General features: G+C 36.5%; 2 protein-coding genes across 4 annotated transcripts in view; one reads left to right on the top strand and one right to left on the bottom strand.

Moving 5' to 3' along the window:
* Positions 1–8,158: 8,158 nt before the first annotated feature.
* On the bottom strand, positions 8,159–13,582 carry FLASH (FLICE-associated huge protein). 3 transcript variants are annotated; one of them, XM_023390769.2, is made up of 4 exons: positions 13,442–13,582; positions 12,856–12,967; positions 12,601–12,770; positions 8,159–12,533 (listed from the first exon to the last, which is right to left on the bottom strand). In XM_023390769.2, exons 2-4 carry the CDS (start codon positions 12,925–12,927, stop codon positions 8,414–8,416), a joined length of 4,362 nt encoding a protein of 1,453 aa, XP_023246537.2. In that variant the 5' UTR covers positions 12,928–12,967; positions 13,442–13,582; the 3' UTR covers positions 8,159–8,413. The 3 variants fall into 3 exon arrangements, with proteins under 3 accessions (XP_023246537.2, XP_089449269.1, XP_089449270.1); XM_089593143.1 differs by lacking the exon at positions 13,442–13,582 and adding an exon at positions 13,193–13,299; XM_089593144.1 differs by lacking the exon at positions 13,442–13,582 and having other exon boundaries at positions 12,856–13,001.
* Positions 13,583–15,871: 2,289 nt separating this feature from the next.
* Positions 15,872–27,772, top strand: part of cno (adherens junction formation factor afadin) — a 75,221-nt gene continuing 63,320 nt past the window's right edge. The window contains exon 1 of the mRNA XM_089592944.1: positions 15,872–17,412. The gene's annotated coding sequence lies outside the window, so the exon portion shown is untranslated. The remainder of the gene's footprint in view (positions 17,413–27,772) is intronic.

Genomic DNA, 27,772 nt, shown 5'->3' with positions numbered 1-27,772 from the left:
TTCACGTGTCTTAAAGGTTCGAGGCTCGCGTTACAACTGAACCCTCAAAGATACGAATAAATGTATATTCATAATATATCGTAAGGTTTCTTATTGTTGTCCACTAATGTATGGGAAACCAAAAAACAAATAAGTGTAAGTTTTGGAGAAAAAAAACGAAAAAAAAAAAAAAAAAAAAAAAAAAGTTTTATTATTTTACTCTGACAAATTTATTGAAAAAGTCACAAAGCGATGGAATGAAAGTTGTCTGAAAAAGATAACTTTTTGTCTCGATTTGTATATGTGTATAAGATACTTAATACTTGGTATCAGTGACTCTATGAGTAAAAAAACCCCAAGTAGTGGTTATCGTCAAGAAAAATCAGCCAGCAAGAGTATGCGTACTATATACTACCTTTAAATTGAAAAGAAAACTTTTTTTTCTGCGCTAGCACCGTCAATGTGAAATTCTTTACCCGAAACCGTTTATGTTGTGGTGATAAAAATTGATTACAATAATAATGATAGTAAAAAATCTAAAAAGGAAATTAAAAAAAAAAAAAAAAAAAAAAATGTTTTAATAATCAATCCATTACTGATGAAATTGATTCATTGCGATAAGATTTTATAGATGCGGCGCATCGCGATTAATAACGTGTTACAGTTGTGTTAACAAGACCTTAAAAACAGACGAGAAAAAAATTGCAATAAATTGCTTTCCGACAAACGGCATAAGAGCACATTGAGTATTATTTATGTTGCGTAATAATGAAGACAAGTTGTTTCAAGATACGCCAATTAACGAGCCAACCAAGTAATAACAATAATATATTTATCGCAACTGTAGGAAAAACTGATTCGCTGCCGAATGGTTACTGCGTATACATCACGTACAAGTAGGTAATGTAGAAAGTATAACATTAGAGTGGGGGAAGAAAAAAAACTCGCACCACAATCAGTCACATACAGACTAGCTACGTAGTTTACACTGCAAAATAATATTAGTACCTGTATACCATGTGCACAATAAGCACAGTAGGATAATCGAAAGTGCAAGCATGATGATGATAAAAATGTACAACTCCAGGGGAGAGTCAGGTGTTTCGCATACCTCTCGTGCTGTATAGTCGAGCAAGAATAATCTTGAAAATCGATCGACTTGATGGCGGTCCCCGAGGTCGTCTGATATCGTGACAGTAAACTCTGGAGCCGGTGGGATGGATGAGGAAATAAAGTCGGGCTGCAGATAACGATATCACCGAGAACGTCACATTCGTGCAAAATTTTCTCGGTCTCGGAAAATGCGTCTCTCTGTGTGTATTTTTCCTTCTTCGTGGTTAGCGCGATAACAAAAACGACTCGGTGTTGACGGGTGGAGGCGCAAAGCCAGACTGGCCTGGAAGCGAGCTACGCTTCCTCGCAATGCCCGCCTATATACATCACCCATGTCCATGTAAAATATCTATACAATTGCGCGAGAAGAAGCACCACCCACCCCACCTTACCATCACCCAACTCTGCGCGTTAAACGGCGTGGCGTGCGCGCGTGTAATTTCTCTCTCTCTGTCTGTCTGCATACTTATGCATCGGGCTTATACAATCGCCGGTCAACGTGTATAAGGTATACCATATCAATTTATATTATACCTTTGATATCGTATGAAGTTCATAATATTATATACTACTCGGTATTGTGAACAATGACGTGACTGACACGGTCGCATCAATTTTCCTCTCTACTAAATTCCATTGCCGCGCAATACATACACTCGAGAATATGTTATATGTATTGTGTTGCGCTTGTACACTTTCAGGCGACCTGCAGATTTTGCATCTGACATTTTTTTGTGTTTTGTGTCGTAGTAGGTACTGCTATTTTAGCTTTCAACTGGGTACCTACGTTTTTTTGTCCATTTCTCGAGTTTGTCGAGGATCGCGTGACGCTCCGGGCTACAGCTCCGCTAGCCCCATGTTACACAAAAAGTCTTGGCGCCGCAAATTTTTCTTTCTCCGTAATCAATATAGTATACTCTTACAACAAACACGTCGATATTACGCGGTAATCACTCGCAGCAGCAACCAAAAAGTTATGTACTTACCAACTTTTTTTTTTTGTCTTGGATAAAAATAAATATTTCTCTTTCGAAATCTCAAATATTGGTGGCGAAAGACATACTTTAAAAAAAAAAAAAAAAACGACAGACTAAACTTACAACACCAATGAAAACACAGTTTTGCCAAGGCCGTGGCAGAGGTTCTGTTCAAATAAGGCTACATATACATTTTTTTCCTTACAACTCGATGGTACAATGATATTACGACACTGAATGCGCTACATTTTTTTGATACACGTTCGATTGCGATTGTATGCCAATAACTCATCAATTATCTCATCGCGTAATTTAAACAGTACAAAAGTATTGCATCGCTAAAAAAGAAAGGGTTAAAAAAAACCTTTTTACGAGCTTTGGAAAAAAAAAATTCGTTTACCAAGTACAGCAAATACTGTACTACTTGGTCGTACATCTTTCTTCGGAGAGATTTGAAAAAAAAAAAAAAAAAAAAAAAAAAAAAAAATCCTTCATTCGTCACTGACGTCAAGAATACTTTCAACAACATGATGCATCAATATTATGCTAAAAAACATGAATTATTGAGAGGGGGGGGAAATAAATTGCCCGGTATCGTAAGTACACCTATGATATACTAAACACATGATAACAAGAAAGAAAAATCAGGCACTTCCACGAGACTGGTGCAACGTAAATTGTTTCACAATGAATGATGACAACGAATTCTTATCTAATCAAACTGCGCAAACGTCAGTCATCCGAGAGCAGTGCGAAATTCAAGATATTTTTCTACATCAACCAATGATCCGATGCTTTTAGCGTCAATGCGGTGTATATATGGATCGTGTGTGCCAACTTGCGTGCACAATGTGGCGTAATAATAATTTTTTCTCTCTTCATTTTAGCGATCGTGCGATGATATACGCACTAGTAAAGTTAATTCTGCATCAAGCAAAGCTAAAATTTAAAATGAAAATAATAATACCGGCGTTTCATCGGAAAATTACCCATTAGCAAATATATGAATCACAAGTATTCATGCAATGGATTTTACGCTGATGAAGGATAAATGTACCCCCCTTGGTAAGTAATCACAGTCGTGATGAAATTGAAAAATCAATCGTATAAAAAAAATTGATGCATTAACGAATTCGATGCAGTAGGTATAATTAAGGAAAGATGAAGAGTAAATGCGTTCCGCAAACGTAATCAAATCTGCGGTCATAAGATATCGAAATCGATTAGTATTTTATCCTCGAAAATTTCATTGCTTCTAAAATATCAAGTGCGGTACGCTTTCGCGTTTCAAAACTAGGTGATTTTGATTGCTTATTACGCAACAAAAATGTTTAGATATGTATTTTCACTGTAATGTAAGGAAACTGTGGTTATCAAAAAAATTATTCAATGTAAATAATACATTTATGAAAGATAAGTCTGTTATCTTGCGTGTGTTTTAATAGTTTACGTGGGGCACCCCTGATAAAGATACATGCGTGCTCAAAGTGAGAATGCAATCGTATATGTTTTTGTTGTTATACGCGTAATGATGCCGGTAAACCAAATAAAATAAAAATAAATTTTTTAAGAAATATTTGACAAAGCCATTCACGTACCATCCAACTCATCATCATGTATCATTTAAAAAACAGTAATTGGACGATAAAAATAACAAACTTTTATAATTATTGTTTGATTTTAATTTCAACGGTTTTGAATGTAATTGCTTCTTTTTTAATTTTTCACAATCTTTTAAAGCATTTTGCTGTAGCGTCAATGAACATTATATTCCCAATCAAAACGGTTTTCGATAAATATACAGGCTTTTTTTTTATGACTGGAGGTTTTTTCCATTATGTCGTAAAGATTAGTATTTCCAAATGCACAAACATGAGCTTATGCATGAAAAATTTTCAACCTCAAATAAATATCGACTAAATTTGACATAAACACTAAAAAAACACAAGTTTTGTGCTTAAAGCACGTAGGGGGAGGAGGGGAGAGGAGAATTTTTTATGAATTTTTAGTGTATTGGCAAATAATTGATTACATGAAGCATCTGTGAAACATCGAATGCTGCAGAAAACAAACGAATCAATAAAAAAATGAGCGCACGCGTGTGGAGTACTTACTTATTTTTACCAAGTAAGACGTTCCATGTAACTCCGAATACTCTTATCGATCCGACCTTTGGGCACGTGTATGTATATATGTATGCACAAAAGGTTGCCGCGTAGGTGTAATTTGTGTATACAATATGAGAGCAGTATAATTATAATACACAAGTACTTGGTTGCTTGCTGCTGCATGTTTGCTTATCATTATGTTACTACATATTTTTCTTGATTCTTGCTGTAGCTGATGAATATATACCTTTCAATTGTTCTCTAAAAGTACCGGCAAAATCAAGTTATGTGATATACCTGACATGTTAGAGGTGCTTAGAGATCGATTGTACCTACGACTCGAGTCTTTATTGGCGTTCTCGTGAATTGAATTGAAATTCAACAAGTAGTCATTTTACTTGGCGACACTTTGACGCTCTCTTATATTATATTTATTAACAAGACCATACATGTTTTGAGAGAGAATTAATAATTGGCATCTCTGGCATCTCTGAAAATCGTAGGTATTCGATCACCTTGGAAAATACGAAGAATCGTGAAAGCTGTTAAGTTTGCGCGCGCTTATGCTGCAGATACTTGCGGTATTAGAGAGCGACGAGAGACGAGGGTCAAAAATATCATAGGCATATTATATTTAAAAGTTAAGCAGATGAGTGCATACTATACATGTATATTATATGTAGAGAGAGGACTGCAAAACTTGGCTGGGAGCCATAAAAGAAGGAAAAAGAAATAAGCGGACAGACGTTGGTTTCCGCTTGCCCCGATCGCTCGTAAAAATTTCTAGAGATCACAAAAGTAAGTATTTCGGAAACAGCACAACAACGCTGTAGTTTCTCTTCCTGCGTATACGCCGACATAGGCTACGTGTTATGTCGCTCAAATATTTGAATACCTATACCTACTTCTTTACTTTAATCCCTTGTTTTTTCTTCCACCCACAATTTCAACAGCTTGTGCAAGAAAAAACGACGATACGCGCTGATTTAACCATTACTTGAAATTATGATGCTATTGATTTTATTTATTTACTACTTTTTTTTTTTTTTTTTTTTTTTTTCAACATCAGGAGCTCCGTTACAAGCTCGAGGAAAACGAAATAGGTTTTTTTTTTTTAGGTTTATTGATCAAAAGTCTAGTATATGCGCGAGTTATGTAAACGTTTTATATGGATTTAAACTATATTTGAAAAATTATCATTGTGAAATAGAAGGCCGACGTAAACGAGTTTTTGTTTCCTTCCTGAAACTAGTTGAGAAAGTAATACAAGATAAGCTTATTGTTTTGGGATAACGTAAGAGTTGTGCAGCTTTGATAAGTTTTCGATGTTGCTGGGAAAAATGGTAGCAAAAATTTAAGAGGCTCATAACTCGAAAACAGAGTGAAAACAATTTGCATAAATTGAAAAAACGAGAAAATATGCTCTGTCAATTTTGATGAGTCCGATATTCCGAGGCATTAAAAAGCAAACAGATTAATTTGTCGAGTCTGATGATAGTTTAACGATAAATTACACGAGAGGAAAAACATTGCACGCAGCATTCCAGTATTCAGAGTTTTTAAGCTCTCAGCCATGTATATATTATGTAGTAACCAGCACCTGTTATACCGTCGGCATTTCAACTTTTTGCCATCTGCATATGTAATTATATAATTACGTGAACCATTATTTACACATACACGTGCAGAATTGAAGTGCCAAAGAAAAACGATATGTATTGTCGCTGCTGATAAACTCGTATAGTCGTCTTTTGTTGTATAGGTATATGCCTTATAATCACGAAAAGTGTAAGTTGATTAATTCGAGCACGTGCATGGCTCGAGTCGCGATAAAAGTCTATAGCCGCGATTATTGATTGTTGACGAGTAAGTAGGTACCTTACTTTACTTCTCTCTACTTAAGTACACCACTTTGGCAGACGATGAGAAAATTAAAATGATTGAATTTGATCCGCGCAATCAAGATTACGTGGTGTCGCTTGTTTTCCCTCTCTTTTTACGTCTGGCTCGCCTCTAGACATTAAATGTTTAATCATTGTAGTATAGATGTATGAATTCAAACAAGCTGTGCCTTATCGGCTGTTTCAATCTTCTTGGGGTATTTCACGCGCTCCATCTGGCTTTTTTTTGTGATTATTTGCATCGCGTTGTAGGCATAATACACGTGATTTCCGGGTGGCAGTAGAGAGCGTTGCTGTATGAGTGTCTACCCCCTGTGAAAACTTTTTTTTTTTTTTTTTTTTTTTTTTTTTCATTGCTTTTAGTAATCTGAATGATTATTTTCATTAATAAACTCTCCAACTAAAATTCATGTAGTCAATTTTGGTAGCGGACGGATTATTTTACTTTCAGCGCTGTACTGACATCATAGTTTCACGAAAACACTCATGTGACGAAAACTTACAAGTATTTCATAATTAAGCATGCATCCGACCTTGATTGTCAGTGTTTGCACGTGCTTTATTTAGAGAAAACGATTTTAACGCATAATATCGGGAGCTGGGGAATTTAAGGCATACAACGGCTTTCAACAATTTATTGACAGAGCATGAAAAGTTATCTAATGTTTATCTATTATAACGAGTCAGATGCTCCTTGTAACCCTTTGTTTTTAATCATCCGGTAATCAACATAAAAACGGACAGGAGTAGTAGTCTGTAACTTTTTTTTTTAGCTTTGCAGAATCTATGTTAAATATACAAAAGGTGATGTACCTATACTTATACATATACATAAAAGAAGGTAAGTACAATTTTGGTGTTTCACACTCAGTGGAAAATTCCGTCCGTCGATAAGCACTTACATTCCGCACACGCATGATTGTGCTATACTGCGCAGGGTTACACCCGTAGCACATTCGGGTTATTGGCAGGGGTGTGTTTATTGTAAGTGGCACAGAAATAGAAACAAAATAAATTTTTTCTTAATATCAAGTAGACGACTAATGGGTGTATAACTATTATCAAGTAATTTATCATCACACACCAGGGCATCACATGACAAATGACGATGCGGCATTGCATTAAATAATGTGGTTGTACAATACGAGCGGTGTTTTTACCATAAATGTTAACATATTTATCATATAAGTAGAGGAATATAATCATTATTGTCAGGTAAAACGGGAGGGTCAGCCGGTAAGCTGTATAACATAATTATATGGGTGTAATCTAATAAAACCATTGCGAAAATGATTTTTTGTAAACTACGAAATGGAGGGGGCGAATCATGATAATAGGGATATTGTAAATACCTCTGATACCCAGATGAACTTTACTGCAGCTTAACGTGGCTCGCACTGGTGATGTGTTTTAATACGTATCTCGACGTTCACATTCGTCGTGCAGGTGTCGTTGAAGGGAGCAAGAAGAAGATGGGCTCGAGGATGTAGTTATAATCTGTCCTTCCCTGTCTCTCGCCTCCGGGAGTACTACCCGCGTGGACGATGAGAAGATGGGACAGCAGCAACTGCAGTAGCACAGCTTGTACAAGCAAAGCTTATTGATGCGTCAAAGAGAGTCAGGAAAAGAATGAAAAGACACGAGCTCGTGTCGGGGTTGAGTCAAGACAAGACAATAACCTGCAATGCTGCCTGCAGACAGTGCAGACTGCAGACGCCGACTTGCAGAGACTGTATACCGTGTATTCCAGTAGCGCTCTCCGACAACTTACCGACAACTTAAACATGACGCAAGATATCGTAAGACATAATTAAGTTATCGGTAAGTTGTCGGAGAGCGTTACTGGAACACACCCGCAGCCAGAGAGAAGGACCTCAGAGTACAGTGTGTGTGTGTGTGGTGGGGATGGTTACCAAGGCGAATTGTTTTACATGAATTTTAGGGGAGAGAAGTGCAAGTGCATAAGCATAAGCCTTCATTGAAATGATCATAGGCTATTACAATTAATTTCATGTATTTTGTGAAAATTTATAACAATTTATTGAAAAATATTTTTCTTTAATAATATAACATGTGATTTTTTTATATTTACATTTTATGAAACTTTTAACGTTGAGAATCTTATGTTCGTCCACACGCATAGTTACACATGCCCAAGAAAACATGCATCAAGTTATTTCACAATTATAACTCAGAACTATGCTTTCTCATGACAAGCATAAATTTAAACCAAAAATATTTCTTGATCTCAAAGAAATAGATACGATAAAAACTATCACACTGTGATAAGTACATACATACTATTTATACAGATGTACAGCTTAATACTAGTGAACTACAGTAGTTTTTTACCACTTTCGTCAACGACAATAGTTGGTAGACTGTCAGACAATTGCACTGGCCTTCTGCGACGCTTAAACACAATAACATTCTTAGCATTTTTTGGCAATCGTTTCAACACTGGCTTTTTTTTATTTGAGGTAATTTTTGAAGTTTCTGCTTTGGACACTTCTGAATCAATGAACGGTTTTAATGGTAATTTCCTTGAAATATTTTTTTCAATGGTGGAATCAATGCCATTTTCCTGATTACAAACAGATTCTACAAATTCTTCTTTTGTATTAGAAATATCAACTTTAAAATTAGTTTGATTTATTTCCAATTCTAGATCTTTCTTATTCATCAGTACTTGATTGGAATTCTTATCTTTCATGTTACTGCGGTCATTTTTCATTTTGGTTCGTTTAACCAGCAATATAATATCATTCGAGGTTTGACTTATATTTTCCACACTCGTATCATTAATTTTACAGCCGTTTCTATCATCTTCCAGTTGCGTGATTTTCTTTTCTACAGGTGTTTTAATCAAAATTTTTCGTTTCGTATTACTAACATCAGCTTTTAGTTCAACTTGGTTTTGTTGTAATATTTTTACTTTTTTAGAAACTTTTTCTTTTGTTTTAGGGCCAATATTGGCCAGTTCAATTTGCTTTGTTTTTAATTCTATGTTTTTCCCTATCTTTGATATTTCCATTACAATTTTTTCATTTGTTTTTGTGTAATTATCTTCAATTTTCGTACGCTTTTCTGGTGATTCCGAATTCTGCTTGATGTCTTCTAGAGTTTTTGGCACTATGTTATTTTCTTCGATTTCATCAATTTCAAGTTTTTTTTGTTGTTCTTTACAGCCTGTATATTTTTCTTTTTGAAGAACCTTCTTCACAACTTTTTTAATAACTTTTTTATTTTTAAAATTTTCAAGATTAGTAGGATCTGGTAGTGATTCTGTATCTTTTCTATTTTCAAAACCTTTTTCTTTAACTGCAATACTACAAGGATCTATAAACTCAATTGGATTTATTTCCAAATCTCTCTTGAGGTTTGAGTTTTTTTCTACATTTTTTTTGTTGTCTTTGGCATGGTCATCTTTAATTTTAGAACAGTTTTTTAGTGATTCTGGATATTCCTTATGTTTTACAGTTTTTTCCACAAATTGTTCTTTTTCTTTATCTTCATTTACCTTAGATTTGATTCGTTCCACTTTTGCTCCCGTACCTTTAACTTTCTTGGATACCTTTTTTACACATTTTTCCATGTTTATTTTACCATCTGCTTCAATTTCGACTGGTATGAGTAACATTTCTTTGTCATTTCCTTTTTCAGAAGAAATCTTTGTAAGATTTTGTTTTACTGCACAGTTATTGCCTACGGATTCCGATTGTTTTGATTCTGTAGTTTTTCCTTGTTTTAAATCTTTCTTGATAATTTTTTTCTTCACAACTATAACACAATCATCTTTAGTATCAACATATTTTTTTGGAGACTTTTGATCATGCTTTATGTTTACCACTTTTTTCACTTTTTTATTTTTTACAATAGTGTCCACTTTTACAGGCTTCGAATAGATTAATTCTAACTTTCCATCTTTTGTCTTTTTGATAGTTTGTTCTTTGCTTTGTTTTTCTTTTGCCTTCCCATAGAAAACTTGAAGTTTAAGGTGTTTTGATGATAGTTTAGTATCTTTTTTATTATCATCAACCAAATGTACTAACTTTGGACATGCTTTTTCATTTTCTAATTTCAAGCTTTCAGTTATGCCACATGGAGATGTACTTTTTAAAATATTTTCTGGATTGATTTGCAGAATATTATCCCGTCTGCTGATGATTTCTTCTTCAATGGCGGTTTTGAGATTTTTACAATCATAATGATTAAATTCACAAGATGAAGCATTGTTTTCTATTTTTGATGGTAAAGCACCTTTTTCACTATCAAGATCAGCTTTCTCACTCGACAAACTATTTTTAATATTTTTTGTGTGTTTTGCCAAATGTACATCAACTTCCACGTTATTGCCAATGTTTTGATGAAGATTAACATTGGATTGATTGGATAAATTGTTTATATCACTGCTAGAACGTACAGATTCCAGTACATCGTTTATAATTTTTTCACTTTTTTTCACGCATTTTGGATATGGGAAAATCTGTTGATCAACATTCTTTGTATTATCTTGAATTTTTACTACATTGTCTATGGTCTTTTTCAAATTATTTTTGGATGTTTTCTTGCAAATAACATCATGCTTTTCGGGAGCAATGTCATTTTTAACAATGTTGCCAGTAATAATACTTTCTATAGATTTTATACTACTAATTTTGTAGTTTACGTTTATATTATCTGCAGACTCGGGCTGTGGTAAAGAATCTAAAGAATCATCTATTTCTCCTTCTTCCAGTTCATCACTATTTCGATTAATAAGAACTTCCGTTATCTTTTTTATGTCTTTTTCTTTTTGGTCCGTTAAATTTATGTTATTTGTTACTTCATTAATTGTATCACTTGACTTTTGTTCTTTTTTTTGAAACTTATTGTCATTAGGTTCTAATCTGTTTGCATTGTCTTTGCTGCTTGCACAATCTGTACTATTTTTAAATACACCATTCTCAAGTGTTTTTTGCCTTTTTTCAGGAAGAATTTTTAATTCTTCTTTTAATTCTAATATATCATCGACAACGTCAACAGTATTTCTTTTTCTTTTTTTGTTTTGCTCTATCGTCTTGTCTTCAGCAATTGATTGGTGCTTTACCTTCGGAATTTTATATTTTTCTGAGTTTTCGACAAGATTATTTTCCTTTTCCAAACTGTCATATTCTTGAGCTTTGCTGTGAGGCTTGAATTCGTGAGGTGAAAGAGATTTCTTCAGTAGCTCATGATTTCTCGTCGAATTTTCTCTGCACCCATCAAAAGTTCTACTTTCTTTTTTATAGTTATAACTGTGTGATTTTTGATCGTAATAGTTTTCTTTATTTCGGTCTGAACTGTTACTTCTTTCTTTACTAGGCAATCTACCGTGTGTCAAGCCTAATGTGACTTTGTCGCAGCTGATACTCCTTTTTTTGTATTGTGTTCCTTGACAGCGTGAGCTTCTATTTCTACCTGTACTGTTACTCCTGTCTCTGTGCCGTGACCTATGATGGCGTGATCGTTCTTTTGTTCTATAAGGACTCTTACTTTTTTCTCTATTTCGTGGCCTATGGTGATCAAAATTTTTTGAATATCGAGATTTCTCATACTGAGAATTTTTGAATTTGTCGTATTTACTATTTTGTTCTGAATTATAATGGTGGTATTTACGGTGGCTAGCATGATAATCTCGTCGTCGGTAAGAGTCTCGGTGTGCTCTAGACTCATGATACTCGACTTTTTTGTCTAAAGTTTTGTTACTACAAGAATCGATGTTCTTAATTTCGATATTTTTAAGATTGCTGGAAACTTCTCTTTCGACATTTTCTACAACATTGTTGACATTGACAACAGAATCAGTTTTTGTATTTAACTTCACTTCCTTCTTTATACTTCTTTTCATTTCAGCTTTCTCTCCTTTGAATTGCCTTTCTTCTTTGTCATCATTTCTTGCTTCCTGCTTTGTGCTGTGATTTTCTTGTATTTTTTGTTTATTCATTTCTGTTGCCCCTTCATTCTTCACACATTCAATTTCTTGTTTATCAAAATTCTTTGTTTCAATATTAGCTTCATATTTTGTCTTAATACTTTCTGCCTCTTCTTTTTTTTTTCTGTCATTCTTTGCTTCTTCAGCAAGTTTTTTACGCAGCCGTTCACCATAAACAGTACTTCTATAACTAGATTTATTTATGTATTCGCCATCTGACTCATCATCACTATTACACAATTCCTTTTTCGGTTTTATGTCAATGGTTGAAGCACGAAAATTGTTATTACTCAGCAAATCAATCGATGGTTGTTGCAGTAATACATTTTTTTTATCTAATTGGTGATGGTTTGGATAATCTGGTGGTAGATGCTGATTTTCTGTATCAAATGATTTTTGATAGAGTTGTGAATTTGTCACATCTGGTGTAAATCGATTATGATATGAATATTTTGGATTCTCATGATTGCGATGGTTTCTTCTAAATGTTAAGTTATTAACCCTGGAAATTAATTCACCATAAAACAAAGTTCTCAAAAACAAAGAAAATACGCAACTGAATTTCATACTTTTCCCTTAAATCAGATATAGTACGATCTTTTCTGCCAATTTCTTCTCTAGCTGTTTTCATCAACGATGATAAATTTTTTTCCAACTGGAATTTCTCACTTTCAAGATTTTTGACCGTTTCCAGCAGATTGAAAATTCTTCCCTCCAACTCTGCCCTTTTTTCGGCAGCCTATAAAAAAGTACAAGGAAATCATATGGATGGATAATATAATTAATTAAATCCTTTGAAGTACTTAACCTATGGAGTCACTCACTTTTGTTTCATCAGCTGCTGTATTCTCTATGCGTATATTTGGAAGGTCAGAATAAATATCAAAGTCTTCCATTGTATGAAGAATGATACTTATTAAGCAACATCATTATTGGCTAAAAAACAGTTACAATTAATAATTTACTTACTCGTCCATACTTAAGACAGTTAAGACTATGATGGATAAACATTTTTAGCACATGACACATGAATACCACACATAAACACGACAGCAGAAAAATGTATACAAGTTTATGTACCTTTACACATTTCAATATAGCAGCAAGGCAAATATATAGTACACTTGTAAGAGTTGTAAGTATGCAGTAAATTAGTTATACCTTGAGCTTTAGCTATTAATTGGGTTATTCTGCGATTTCCGCGATACATTTTCGCGCCAGAAACTTTTGTCATGTGTGTCATATACTTTGCGAGTTTGGCGTTTGGCTCAACTGTACAGACTATACAGACACAGAGTAGTAGAGTACAGAGTTGTACACCTATACTAATCCCTAATACGCTAATGTCGCTAATACCTTATAAGTAAGTACGAGACACATTTACCTACACTTATGAATATATTCACTTACACAACGTTTTCATGAATACCTCCAAGAACATCCAAGTAGGTACATGTAGATGCGACAGTGTCTATTCGGACACGTTCCGTGTATATTCCGTGAAATAGTTCGTGTACACTCCGTGTAGACAACATCTAGATGGCGTGCCTTTCCGTTATCTTCCGTAATCTTTCCGTAAAAATCGTTGTCTACAATACATCACGTAGTTTCTAGTGGAAACAAAACTCCGTATACTTCCGTGAGGAAAAAAAAAGTTGTCCCTATCAATCCGTGAAGGCAATACCAAGTTCGTAACGGTCCGTGAGGACAAAGCCAAGTACGTAACGGTCCGTGAGGACAAAGCCAAGTTCGTAACGGTCCGTGAGGACCAAGCCAAGTTCGTAATGGTCCGTGAGAGAAAAAACAAAGTTCGTAGTGGTCCGTGAGGACAAAGCCAAGTCCGTAATGGTCGGTGAGTATAAAATTAAGTTACAGACTTGGCTTTGTCCTCACGGACCACTACGAACTTTGTTATTTCTCTCACGGACCATTACGAACTTGGTTTTGTCCTCACGGACCGTTACGTACTTAATTTTATACTCACGGACCATTACGGACTTGGCTTTGTCCTCACGGACCGTTACGTACTTGGTTTTTATACTCACGGACCATTACGAACTTGGCTTTGTTCTCACGGACCATTACGAACTTGGCTTTGTCCTCACGGACCGTTACGAACTTGGTATTGCCTTCACGGATTGATAGGGACAACTTTTTTTTTCCTCACGGAAGTATACGGAGTTTTGTTTCCACTAGAAACTACGTGAGGTATTGTAGACAACGATTTTTACGGAAAGATTACGGAAGATAACGGAAAGGCACGCCATCTAGATGTTGTCTACACGGAGTGTACACGAACTATTTTACGGAGTATACACGGAACGCACGGAATATACACGGAACGTGTCCGAATAAACACTATCTGTAGATGCATACAACTTAGTTATGAGTTTTTGTCACTTATATCACCTGATTAATAACTTTATGAACGAAAAAATATTGAAATATGTTATGGTATACATAATAAAAATTATATATGTTAAGGAATCGTGAAAAAACTGTTGAAGCATAAGTCGATAAGTAAGAAATTTTTTTTTGAATAGTGTACACTCATATGAAAACATTATTTTTTATCGGCTGGTTATCCAACAAGTATATTTTTTTTACAACTGATTTCACACAAATAATTGCAAAATTGTTAACAGTATGGAACATGAGTTTGGCTATAATATTTCAAAGTAGAGAAATGCATATATCGACAACTTGAGAACAAAGCGTTGCCAGGAGGTAACATGAAGAAACGGCGAATTTCATAAATTAGAATTTCGTAGAAACTTACTTGGTCGGAGAAAAAAGCGGTTATTTCTTTTATCAGCCCACCTCTGCAGTAAACAACAGAAAATGATGGCCGCAATTGCTCACCGGAGTGGCTTAGAACTATTATTGTTGTTCTTCCAAGAAACCCATCCACACATGAAAAAAAAGACTTGTCTGTCAATGGTGTGTAGGTACAACGTACACTGTTACACAGACCAATTTTGTATTTCGCCATTCTTTTTACCATGCTGTCAAAAAAGCAGTTTCCTTTTTTCAATTACGGGATTGAAATTAAAATATTTTTTCCATGCTTAAATTTTTTTTTTTTTATATTTAAAATTGGGTCTCTTTTTTGAAGGGTGAAAATTAATAAGTTTCTCGCCCAGCAGAGGATTCGAATTCGTGTAACAACACTTATCTCCATGAACTTCGCAAGTACAAAAAAAAAAAAACAACATAAAAAAACCGATAAATTAACATTTTAAACGGGATTGAGATAGTAACTATATTATAAAGTAGGTGTAAATAGTAGAGGGGAATAATCTACATCAATCAAACCTTGTGTGCGTCCAGTCCAGGAGTATCCATGATATAATATAATATATACATGTCTCCTGTGAATGATCGGTTGTTCTTACTTATAGCTACTTTCATTTTGTAGTTTTGTACAGCGTGTCGTGCTTTACGCAACAAAAATGCAACAAATAACGCGATAGGTACTCAGTACCTGGTACTGTCGTGTACTAGTAGTTTAGAACTGTATAGGTATTATTTTGTTGAACAGTTATAGGTAGTAGTAGTAGTAGGTGTAGGTACAAAATATCGTGAGAGCGCGAGAGTGGTAAAAAAAAAAAGAGATATACTCTTAACAGTATACCTATAGGTATACAATAGAACGAGATCATAGTAAGTAGTGTAAGTACCTAATGTAGTGTGTGTGTGTGTGTGTGTGTGACTGTGGCCGGTGGCGCATATAGCGACAGCCGTGTGTAGTATACGTGCTGGGGCGCTCCGATCGGCCTCCGCGGGCTCCGCGTACCTCTGCGCTCCGGCGGTCGGACTTCAGTGTTGCTGACGCGTATCCGTGTGCTGGTCAGGTTATTATCGCTATCGTCTATATAGCAACGATTCTGCATCAGAGCAGTTACGAGAAAAGGAGTCGCGGGTGCGCCGTTTGAGTGATTTTAAACCCATACGCTCTGTACAGTGGTATACATGTTTAAAGCGCGAGTGTTGTTCTTACGTGTATCTGAAAAATCACATCAACGATTCAATAATTGTATACAACAGTATTTTTGTGTGTATCTATACTTGGTATAGTCGCAAAATAGCTGACATACCTGCATGCTGCAGGAGTCAGGTGAAAGCGTCGAGCAGGCATTCGATGGTTCGCTCCGTTTTTGTCGTTGTGTGCGCGTCATCTCGCATCGCTCTTTCATTATTTCGTCGTCATTGCAATTAAATCATTACCATGTGCATACAACATATTCAATACACGACAATTGATCTACATAAGTATATTTGTAGCAGCAATTAAAAATTACGGCAAATATTATTCTACAATTGAGTATAAAAGCATCAACAGCTAGTGTGTGCGAGAGCAGAGCGGTGAAGTTTGTGTGTGTGTACTTTTAGTTCTTTAGTATAGTGCAGTATAGCCGTTTTGCTCGGGTACATTCAATTCCCCTCATACATGTATACCACCTACCTACCTTACGCGAGAGAACACACAAACGGAGTGATGCGGGACTTCTGAATGCTGCTGCCGATGCTGATGGTTGATGGCTCGGCTTTATACTTATAAGTATCCTGCCTGCCTTGGGGATATACCTGAAATCTGGATACATACTACCTATACTCTGGTGCGCCGTTGCTACTGTGTAGTACCTATACTTACTTGTAAGTAATAAGTATACCTTATACACTATTTGGCCGTGTAGTGCGCGAATTGGTTCCAGGCCGATGCCGATCTCCAGTATATATTGAGCAATCAGCCGTAGTTAAGTTTATTTTTCCTGCATATACTTACCTACGGTTAATCAATTGTTAATGCACCGGGTGTAACTAGTAACTATAGTTACCAGGCTGTATGTAAGTACTTATGTACCTACTTGAATTTGTATACTTATCACTTAAAAGTGCAGTGAAATTTGTTAAATTATAAGCATCGGTGCAGAGTGCTGCTGTCTACCGGTCTCTAACTTTACCGTAACCGTGTATGCAGCATATAGGTATAGGTACATGCGAGGTACAACCGTGACACTGCAACACTTTATTTAAGTAATAAGTGTCGAGATATTTTTGCATTTCGCACCACTCGCGCTCCAGTTGTGTTTTGTGCGTGATACTTGATACGTGAAAGTGGAATGAGCATTGCATAGATTGGTGTTGTTATTGTTTGTGAAGTTAATCTGTGTAACTACTACAACGAAAACGACGACGGCCGGCAATTACGACGATCTCGGGAGGAAAGTTGGCGCCGCAGGAAGTACAGTGAAAGAGGCTGTTGCTGCTGGTGCTGCGGGCTGGCTCACTCGCCAGTCCAGCATCGCGGCATCGAAGATAATAAGCCGAGAGGCCCAACGACGGCTGCTACTCCTCACAGGAGCTAGCTAGCAAAGAACGTACGTACTCACTGCGCATACCTTATCCATTTTATCATTGTTATTAAGTATTAGCATCATCATCATCATCATCATCATCATCATAATTGTTCGTACAATCACTTTATACAATTTACCACCTACTGAGCGTGAGTGTATAGGTACATTTATACACCCTAATATTTACACACTTGTACACACAGAACAAGAGAAGGAAACGCGTGTGGTGATGGTTGCTGATGGTTAGTTAGTTACCGCGCACCTTTTTCTTACTCTCCTACATGCTAGTTCTCTCTGCTCTCTTTCTCTTTTTTTTCTTCCCTCGTCTCTTTCTTTCTGGAAGACCTGTTGATGGTCCGCGTGCCAAAGGAGGATGAGAGCAACTCGACGCTCGCCACACAGCCTCTGTCTCTTAATACATGTACCTATATATGTATAACCTTGTTCGCATACCTATAAACTTACGTGTTTCGCTTTTATATGCTAAGAGGTTACCTTGGAATAAGTTTAGTATCCCCTATACCTTATAGGTGTAAGTGTACAATTGATAGGGTACCTACCTACCTGTGTTCTATTCGATTTTATTAATTTATGTACATGATATACTTATTATTAGTGTGCCTCATAAAAGCAAGTATATAATATTGACACTTTTGTGTTTATGCGCGTATAATATAATATATGTAGTTGGGCCGCACACACCCACATATGATACATCTACCGGCTCTTTTTTTTTTTTTTTTTTTTGGAGCAGCGTATATACACGTATGACGTGAACAGAGCATTCTCCCGGTGCCATAAGTATTTTGTGTCCAAAATAAGTAAACTTTGGAAGTAATTTTTTTTAAGTTCTGGGAAGGGGGTGGATACAAAATTATTCCCAAAAGTTTTCGAGCTGATTGTATATCTTCAAGCAACTCCAGTAAACAACGTTGTCTCCGATAATTTTATAATTATATTAGACGATTGATAAGTATTGGTGGCGCAATATTACCTGTTACTGCGCAACGCACACTGAATAAAAACTCATACAAGCTAAAAGCTGTAACTACAGCTAAAGCTGTACATGTTTCACATTCCACGTGGTTGATCAATCTATTTTATATGCAATAATCCAAAATGTAGATTAAATCTTTGTAAGTCCATTTTTCAATTTTTTTTTTTTTTTTTTTTTTTTTTTTGTCGAACAATTTGAATCATCTGTTATCATTGATGCTTTTCAAATGCCTACTTTTATTGAAAATGATCACACTATTTACATTGCACCACTATAGAGCTGTACAATGAAAAGTTTTCCAGTGTAGCCTACTTGTGGTGTACTAGTCTTCCAAAATCTCTACTTTTAATAGGGGAGAGAGGGAACTAGCATTTGCAATCGTTCGCATAGTAAAATTGAGTGGTCCATTCTACCCTAGAAGCTCAACCTGTCCGAGTTTGTGATTTTTTGATTGATAATGAGCATTTTTTTTAAGTGAACTCCCTCGTTGTTGGGTATAATAGTTATGTCGGTACGATAACTATTGCGACTCTACTCGACTGTTATTCTTTCATTCTGTTCTCATATCTTAGGTGCCTGTCTGCATGGTGGTTTTATGTATTAGTACAAATTTAAAATGTTGATTTTTCTTTATTGCTGTTTGAACGAGGCCTTGGCTCGGATAAGTATGAGTATGTATACATATAGAGAGAGAGAGAGAGATACATACTCTACGTAACGTGCTTGTCAGCTCTCTGATCGCAGAAAAGAAGGGCACGAAAGAGATAGATATCCACACGCCTGCAGCTTGCTAATCTCGGCTAATCTTATCGATGTTGGAGCTCAACGTTTATCTGTTTTACCTTACTTTTCATACTTTTTCACTGACTTCATATTTTCTCAATGTTACATCGTACTATTATCAACGTAATGAAAATATTTGTTACAAGTATTTATTATTATTATTATTATTATTATTATTATTATTATTATTATTATTATTCAAACGGAATACAAATTAAAAATCAAAGGTTGACTAAACTATTATTATGAAGAAGAAGCCATGTTGTATAGCAAATCATCAAATCGTGATTTATAAGAAAAAAAAAACCACCACTTTTGCAAGGCTTGTGATGTTATTCAATTAAACTATGAATAGTTCGAGTTTTATCCTTTTCGTGATTATTGTTATTATTATAAAGTGTAAAAAAAATTATGTTTATAAAGTATGAACCAACGAAAGCATTGTCAACACAATACTGTAGATGTGACAATCAACTTTATCGTACTGTCTGATACTTGATATTTTCCACTGAAGAAGCTAACTCATTAATTGACGTATAAAAAAAATTTGATATCCCGCTTGACATAATTTTTTCTTGCATTAACTTGGTGTGATTCATTTCTCTCTCTCTCTCTCTCTCTCTCTCTCTCTCTCTCTCTCATATAAGACTAATGATCTTGTAAAGTACTGTACATACTCTACTTACGAGTAAACTCTCCTTTTTATGCATAATACTTACCACCAGCAACGAGAACAACAGCAGTAAGTAGCATAAAGTCGTAAGTATGGTTTTTGGTTTTCTGAATAAATAAGTTTTGTAGAATGACTCGTATCTCCTCGTTGTCTTCGTACATTACTCCCTATATATCATGTCAATGACGGCGTAATGAGCGGTACCTCGGACACGTTGGCACTTAGTTGTAGGTGCTACTGCAAAGCAGTAAGATATCTTTACACATAGCAAAAAAAAAATAAAAACGCCAGTCGACGACTGATGGGACAAGCAAGACAGACGATGATCATAATTATGTAGTAACTCACTCACGCATGCATGCACGAGTGGAGAAAAGAGTACAAAATATAAATAAATATATGTTGTTATACGTATGAAGTGGCAGAAAAGCGGCATAGTCAGGCCCCCTTACACTGCAGGCTGTGTGTATCTATATAGGTACAGGTACCGTTTCGGCCATTTTCACCATCACTTTTTATCCATCCAACACCAAGAGACGCGCTAATAATGCGTACATATCGTATACTTCATATACCTATACGCGTGTGGAACTATTGCATTTATTTTTATTTGTCCTTTCCCAGTGGAGCCACATGTAAATTAAAGGAAAAAAAAAAAAAAGATTTTCAGCTCAAAAAAGATTGCGTCGAGTTCATACAAATACTTACAAGCAAAAGCCCTGGAATTTCGTATGTCCGAGTCAAGAGTGTGTTCTCTGCAACAACTACTTACACGTTGCAATTTCACTTGAAATGGGTATTTCGGGTGACGAAAATGTGTGTGTGTGTAGAAAGAGAGACAGAGTGGCCTCGGTGGAAAATCTATGGCTAGCTGAACTTTTAATTTCGCGACTCCACATACTCTTAAATTTGTATGGGAATTTATACAATCTCTACGTGTTGTGTGAATATCACGTTGTCGCGCACACACGTACACGTGGCGTATAAATGCGCGCGTGTGTGTGTAGTTAAAGAAAGAGAGCTGCGAGAGTCAAAGGCGAGCTTAAAAGAAAACGAGGCGAGCTCCCCAGAGAGAAGCAAAAGTCTCTCTCTTTATATATAGCTTTTCGGCGGGGGGGGGGGGCTGGAAGCACGTAGACTTCTTTGCCGTCACTATTGCCGCCACCCTCAACTGCGGCACGCGAACGCGTGTCCAAAGGATTTGCGAAATCAAAGCTCCCTCAAACGACCTCGAAAATTGCCAATCAAAGTTCTGGTGAAAAGGACCGTCTCTCTGCTGCTGCGTTCAGTGCACCGGGACTGCAAATAATTTTCTCGTTATTTCAACTCATATACGGATCATAATTTTCGATAATTTTCGGCAAAAAAGTAAATACACCTCTTTACATTACCATACATCCAGTACAAATAATAATAATAATAATCCTCGATTAAAAAACACCCCCATTAAAGAAAAGTTCCATTCTTCTTATTTTTTTTGTATTCGATTATTATTATTAAAAATTTAATACGTCCAATAGGTATTATTGTTATATAGAGTCACGATGCATTACAGGTACTCCGAAATTGAAAATACTTGTGCATCAGTTCTCTTGTTTATAAGACTTGACCCACTGAAAAAAAGTGCTAGTTGTATACTCCGAGTCGAGCTCCGCATTCTATGACTCCATGCCTATGGTCCTGATGATGAGTTTACGTATATTATACTTACATTATTGGCACGTACTGGCTCTAAAATAAGATGTACTTGCCTGACGACGCGTAACGCGGAGCCCTTCCAGCGGCGATTCAAAAACTCGTGCGCAACTATAAAGAGAATGAAAAAAAAAAAATGACTAAAATAAATAAATAAACAAGCTGCACTTGGTCTTCGTGTTATACGTTACGTATACAAAACAAATCGTATGAAAAGGTTTAAGTGACTCTTGGCAAATAATAATAAAAATAATAATAATATGATGATGATGGCAACAATACAATATACCTAAAGTATAAGGTGGGATATGTATATACATATATATATACTTAGGGCTTGCTGCTTATAGCTAGTTAGCTAGTCGTTTCGTTTGCGTAGAGCGCCAGACGTCGACCTGCCTGCAAAAGGGATGAAAGAGAGTGGATGATAAATTAAAAGGTTCCATGATCATCATGTTCTACAACGAGCGTCAGACTGTGTGAAAGAGCAGAGCCCCATGAATGGGGGGAGGAGGGTGTCTTGTCGTCCTCGAGGTCATCGCCGCCACCACCACCCTAGCAATTTCCTTCGCTCTCCCCCCATTCCCCCCCGATGAAGCTTTTTCATGCTCGCGAGATATCCGTCTTTTTTAATCTTGTCTCCCCCGTTGCACCGGGAACACCGCGGGATGAGCATAGCGAACAGAGCCATCCAAGCACACCAGGGATGAATGTCTCAGGTACGCGAGCTGCTTGTCCAAAAAAAAGAGATGACGGTGTGCTCGTGCGTTCGCGGAATCTACACAAGAGGCAGGAGCTCCTATCTTGCAGGCTTATCGCTCCCGGATGCTGCGCGTACTCGTGTATACACATGCATACGTGAATCGCTCTAAAAACGGCACGTCGGTCGGTCCGGTCTCCTCGTGCGGTAGATAGGGGATGTATATAGCTACTTTCTCCGTCCCGCCAATACCACGCTCGCTTGTTCTTGTTGTCGTGCATGGACAGCCTACACGAAAGATCGCATTCTTATAACTCCATAAATAAATACATAAAGTACGCTCTTTAGCCAATTGCTTCCACGACGGCAATTCGTGGCTGTGAAATGCACGCTGCCCCCTCCCCCCCTTCTCGCCCATCCGACCTGTCTCTAGCGCTCTGGGCTCGGTTTATATTACAACAATGCTCGATGTAAGCATATCGAGAAATCGATGACGCGTCTAAAGAGCGAACTTCTAAACAAGAAGGGCTTAATTGCTTCCGTGCTGTATATACATACATATAATATTATAATTACGAGGCAAGTTTTTTAAGGAAATTTAAATGAAAAAAACTTGGAATCTTGGAGCATGGCTATTTATTTCATATTATTAATAGGACAATATGATCCAATATTTCGGAGTCATCCTGACTCCCTCTTCAGGGAACTATGCAGATGCGAACATGAAAGTGTTAAACGCAGCATGACTGATAAGTTTTTTAAGCCTTGGCGATCGCGCTACCATGTATACCTATACTTGAGTTTTCAATTTGTTCAACTTGTGAAAATAAGTTGTTTTTTTTTTTTATTATTATTATTATCAACAACAGTGCGTCTATTTCAAATACTTCATCCATCGACTATATTTATTATATGTATAAGAAAAATGTTTTTTTTTTTTTTTTTTTTTTTTTTTTTTTTTTTTTTTTTTCGAGTATATAGTACAGGCACCAAGTACCGACTAAATGCTCGAGCCGAGAAGCCATATGTTTCATTCTTTAAATTTTTTTCGTTGTCGATAGAAGGCAAACAAATAAGCAGGAGGTACTGCAGATGAGTGCAGAACTCGTTAATGAGGGATAATTTCAATGTGTGCATGGGTACACGAAACCGCCGACCACCACAGGATATTGTCGTAAAAAAAAAAAAAAGAAAAAAAAATATCTCTTTTGTCACCAGGTAGATAAGCAGCAGAAGCATCTGTGTGAAATTATCTCTGTTGTACACAAGTTAATAGGTTACCTCCTTTGGCAGCTTCATATAAAATTTTTCTCGAAATTTTTTACACTTTTTTTTTTTTTTTTTTTTTTTTTTTTTTTTTTTTTTTTTTTTGGAGCATTGTGCCACATATAATAATTAAGATAATAATCATACACGCGCGCGTGCGCGGCTCGCTCACCAAATAAACGTGAAAAGAAAAATAGAAACCGATATTGTAAGCCGTAGCGTTTTTTTTTCATCCGGAAAGCGGGGGTTGGCTAGCTGACCCGCTCGTAGTCTCAACAAATGAAATAAAAAGACTGTTTTTTGTATGGGTACGCGACACGCAACTGCGCATCAGAGAAAAAAAAGGATATAGGTGTATGATGGTGGTAGTGGCACACGTTGAGTTAGTTTGGTCAATTGGTGTCAAGTCTGCGAGGTCAATTGGGTTAGCGAATTAATTAGCGACGACGATCGAGACAATACGAGTAGAGAGCCAACGACCTGGGCTCCAGTGCCGCTGAAGCGTAATAAGCTTGTATAATAATAACCCTCATTCTTTCGGGTAAAGTAACGAGCGTTTCATTGATACTGATTATACTTGTACAGTTGTAGCAGCAGTCGTCCCGTGACATCATTCTTTGAAAGCACACAGTCTTTCTCACTCTCTCTTCTTGTTTTTTTTTGTTGCTTCTTTTTGTATTATTCGCAGGTACACTAACCTATGTTATAACAAAAATCGACGAAGCTATAGGAGGAAATTCCAGAAAATGTCTTTTTCCTCCATTCAATTGGGGTATACTTTTTCGATTTTATCGTCCTCGTCGCTGCAGTACGTGAAATATTTTTTCACTTTACCCGTTTAAAAGTTGCAGCCAGGTATTTTAAAATAAAGTATTATCCAAGTATAATCGAGATAATGATCGACATCGGTTATAGAAAAAAGATTTTTTTTTTCTCCTACTCAAATACGAATGATAAAAGGGACCAATGTAGGTGCTTTTTTTTATTCCTGCACTGCTCTCTCACGCGTGTATATTTCCATAAAAAAGTATATCTATATGTAAATGTATCATTTGAAAAATTGTCATTTTAACTTATTTGAATTTAAAGATAGTGTGTACAGATCGATATGCGTGTGGTGTACATGTAGACGCAAAAATTGTGAAATTGAAGCTCTTGAGGAAGCTCTAACGACGACATAAATATGTGAGACTAGACTTTGATAAAAATATTGTATGTGTGAATGCATGGTTGCACGTGTACTTGGGTATGGTAGGTACGAATACCTATCATTCCGCGTCATCATATAAATTCAAATTCTCTAATAACCATATACGGTTGATGCAAACCGATGCAAACCGACGAAATGGATGCTAAAACGTAGAAATATTAATTTAACGTAACATTGGCCCAAGCCCACCACGGCATTGTGAACTTTTGTAAGCTGGCGGCCAGACACTTGATGATGCCGATCGTTGTAGCCAACAATTAACATAAGCAAGCAACAAGTAATTGATAGTTTAAAGCCTTTCAAAGTTCTGCGTTCCACGCGTATGAAAAAACAACAAATTATTCACCGATAATTTATTGGCACACAACACCGATGAATCTCGCCATCAAAATCTTACGTTATTTCCGGTTACTTCGTTGTATGATCCAACGTGTGAGCAAACGTTTGCCGTGAAATGTCGAATATTATTCCCTTTCTCTCATCTGCACGCATAGATATTTAATTATGGAATCTACAGAAGCGTATAAATACAATAAATATTAATCCCAATAAATTATTATTGTCATTAGCTCCGCAATACTTTTGTACACGGTAATTGATTAACCATGCATGCATTCACACACACTCATACACACCTATAACCTATTATAGTTACGACGTTGTAAGCAGGATGCGACTAGTTAAGCGCAATAAACAAGTTATTAGCTACTACTGTTACGGCAGCTTCTGTCTAGCACCGGATAATATATATATATTACGTACCTCCACTAGACGGCCAGATATTCGCAACTCCCTCCAAAGAGTTGAGTGACACTAAATTCATAAATATACTGAAGTACATGATTTTTCGATGATTTCAGTGTCACTCAACTCTTTGGAGGGGATTACGAATATCTGGCCGTCTAGTGTACACACAAATATGTGTGAATCACACGGTGCGCCATAAATTGTCCGATGAACTGAAATTCTTCATTCGCACGTGCACGGGGAACCGTAAGTTGGAACGAGTCCTCGTATCACCGAATACCATAAATTCTACATATTATATTGGTGTTTGTCCCAGAGTAATATTATGCATGTATACTCTAAATTTAAACCAGTGAAATTTCACTGGCTAATAGTGTAATTTTCACCTCAATTTTCACTACCCTCGTCAGTTAGGATCAGGTCACATGCAAATAGTGAATATTCGCTTCATAAAATAGTGAAATGATTTTAACTCTCAAAAGTAGTGAAATTTTCACCACATAAAGCAGTGAACTTTTCACCCATAAAGCAGTGAAATTTTCCCCCACGAAACAGTGAAATTTTTACCACATAAAGCAGTTAAGTTTTCACTACTTCAAGCAGTGAAATTATCACCACATATTAGTGGTGTATTTATAAATTGCTACAACAGTAATAACATAATACTTAAATCACTGCACTTTTATTATGAACTGAAATGCATCCTACATAATACACACAGTGAAATGACACTAATTTTACACTGCAGAGAGGCACGTTTACTTCAACGTATATCACATAGACACTTGGTACACGACATAACCTAATATTTGCCTTATGAAATAGCATGGACTTACTGCTGGCAATTATGATATAGATCGACGCCCCGGGCGAAGACTATTCCCTAATTGGCCCTGGACGAAAACTATGTCCTTTCGACGTCTCGGGCGAAGACTATGCCCTTTTTTCTAGTCCGGACGAAAACTATGCTCGACTATGCCCTTTTTTGGTCCCCGACAAAGACTATGCCCGTTTTTTTCGAGCCCGGGCGAAGACTATGCCCTTTTCTCGCGCTCGGACGAAAACTATGCCCTTTTTTTGGTCCCGGACGAAGACTATACCCTTTTTTTCGAGTTCGGACGGAAACTAAGGGTATAGTCTTCGTCCGGGACCAAAAAAAGGGCATAGTTTTCGTCCGGGACTCCAAAAGGGCATAGTTTTCGTCCGAGCGCGAGAAAAGGGCATAGTCTTTGTCCGGGATCCTAAAAGGGCATAGTTTTCGTCTGGAACAGACAAAAGGGCATAGTTTTCGTCCAGACTCCAGAAAAGGGCATAGTCTTCGTGCAGGCTTCGAAGCAGGGCATAGTCTTCGCCCGGGGCGTCGAGATACACTTTGATAATTTTACACTTTACTATATATACAAGCTAGTATTAATAAAATCGTGGTTACTAACTGTGATCGACAAAACTTTATGGCGGAATATTGATCTGACGACCATCACTACCATTAGCGCGAACACTGGAGGATTCTCGATCCATGTATAGGGTACATACAGGCGTAAGGACAACTTAACTTTGTACACAGTGAAATAAATTTTCACTTCACGAAATAGTGAATTATTTGACTATTTCTTAGCGATTAGTGATTTGAAGAACGTCTCACTTTAGAAAAGTGGAATTCTCACGTCATTGAAAGTGAAAAAAAGACTTGTATCTAAATAGTCAACATTTTCACTTAGCTTCAAGTGAAACAGACACTCACTACCAAAATAGTGAACATTTTCACTGGTTTAAATTTAGAGAGTACAGTATGCCGATAGATACCATACAGCGAGATGCTCTCTCGCGCGAGCTTGTAGGGAAATTTGAATGTACGAGCGGCTCCTAAGCATAATACGAAACATAATTACCAGCATATTCTAATTCACAACAAAGCTTTCGGCAAATGAACTTTTGCCGCGAGCGAGCATTAACCTAACACAGTATGTGCATGTGTTATTTAGAAATTATTCCAAACTCGAGTGGGCAACTGTAGCAGAGAATTACCTGTGTACGCACATATGTGTGTATATATATATATATATATATATATATATATAGTACCGCAAGTAATGACAGTAGGTACCAAAACATGTAAAAGTCCAACTACTTGGGCTTTGTTGGCACGTATAATCCTTAAATCCAATAACTTGGAAATTTTCGGAATCACTGCAGTGGTGCAGGTTCAAGCGGAGATGGATGGTTATTATCTATATACAGGGAAGGGGGAGAAATCCCTCTCTCTCGCGGGGAAAGTCTCATTATTTATCGTTATTTATCCTGCTGTCGCTC

The sequence above is a fragment of the Copidosoma floridanum genome, unplaced genomic scaffold (assembly GCF_036245765.1).
Source record: "Copidosoma floridanum isolate Cflo_tuat_1 unplaced genomic scaffold, Cflo_Japanese_pri ptg000019l, whole genome shotgun sequence".
Lineage (NCBI taxonomy): Eukaryota > Metazoa > Arthropoda > Insecta > Hymenoptera > Encyrtidae > Copidosoma > Copidosoma floridanum.
This window is presented reverse-complemented; position numbering and strand designations above follow the sequence as displayed.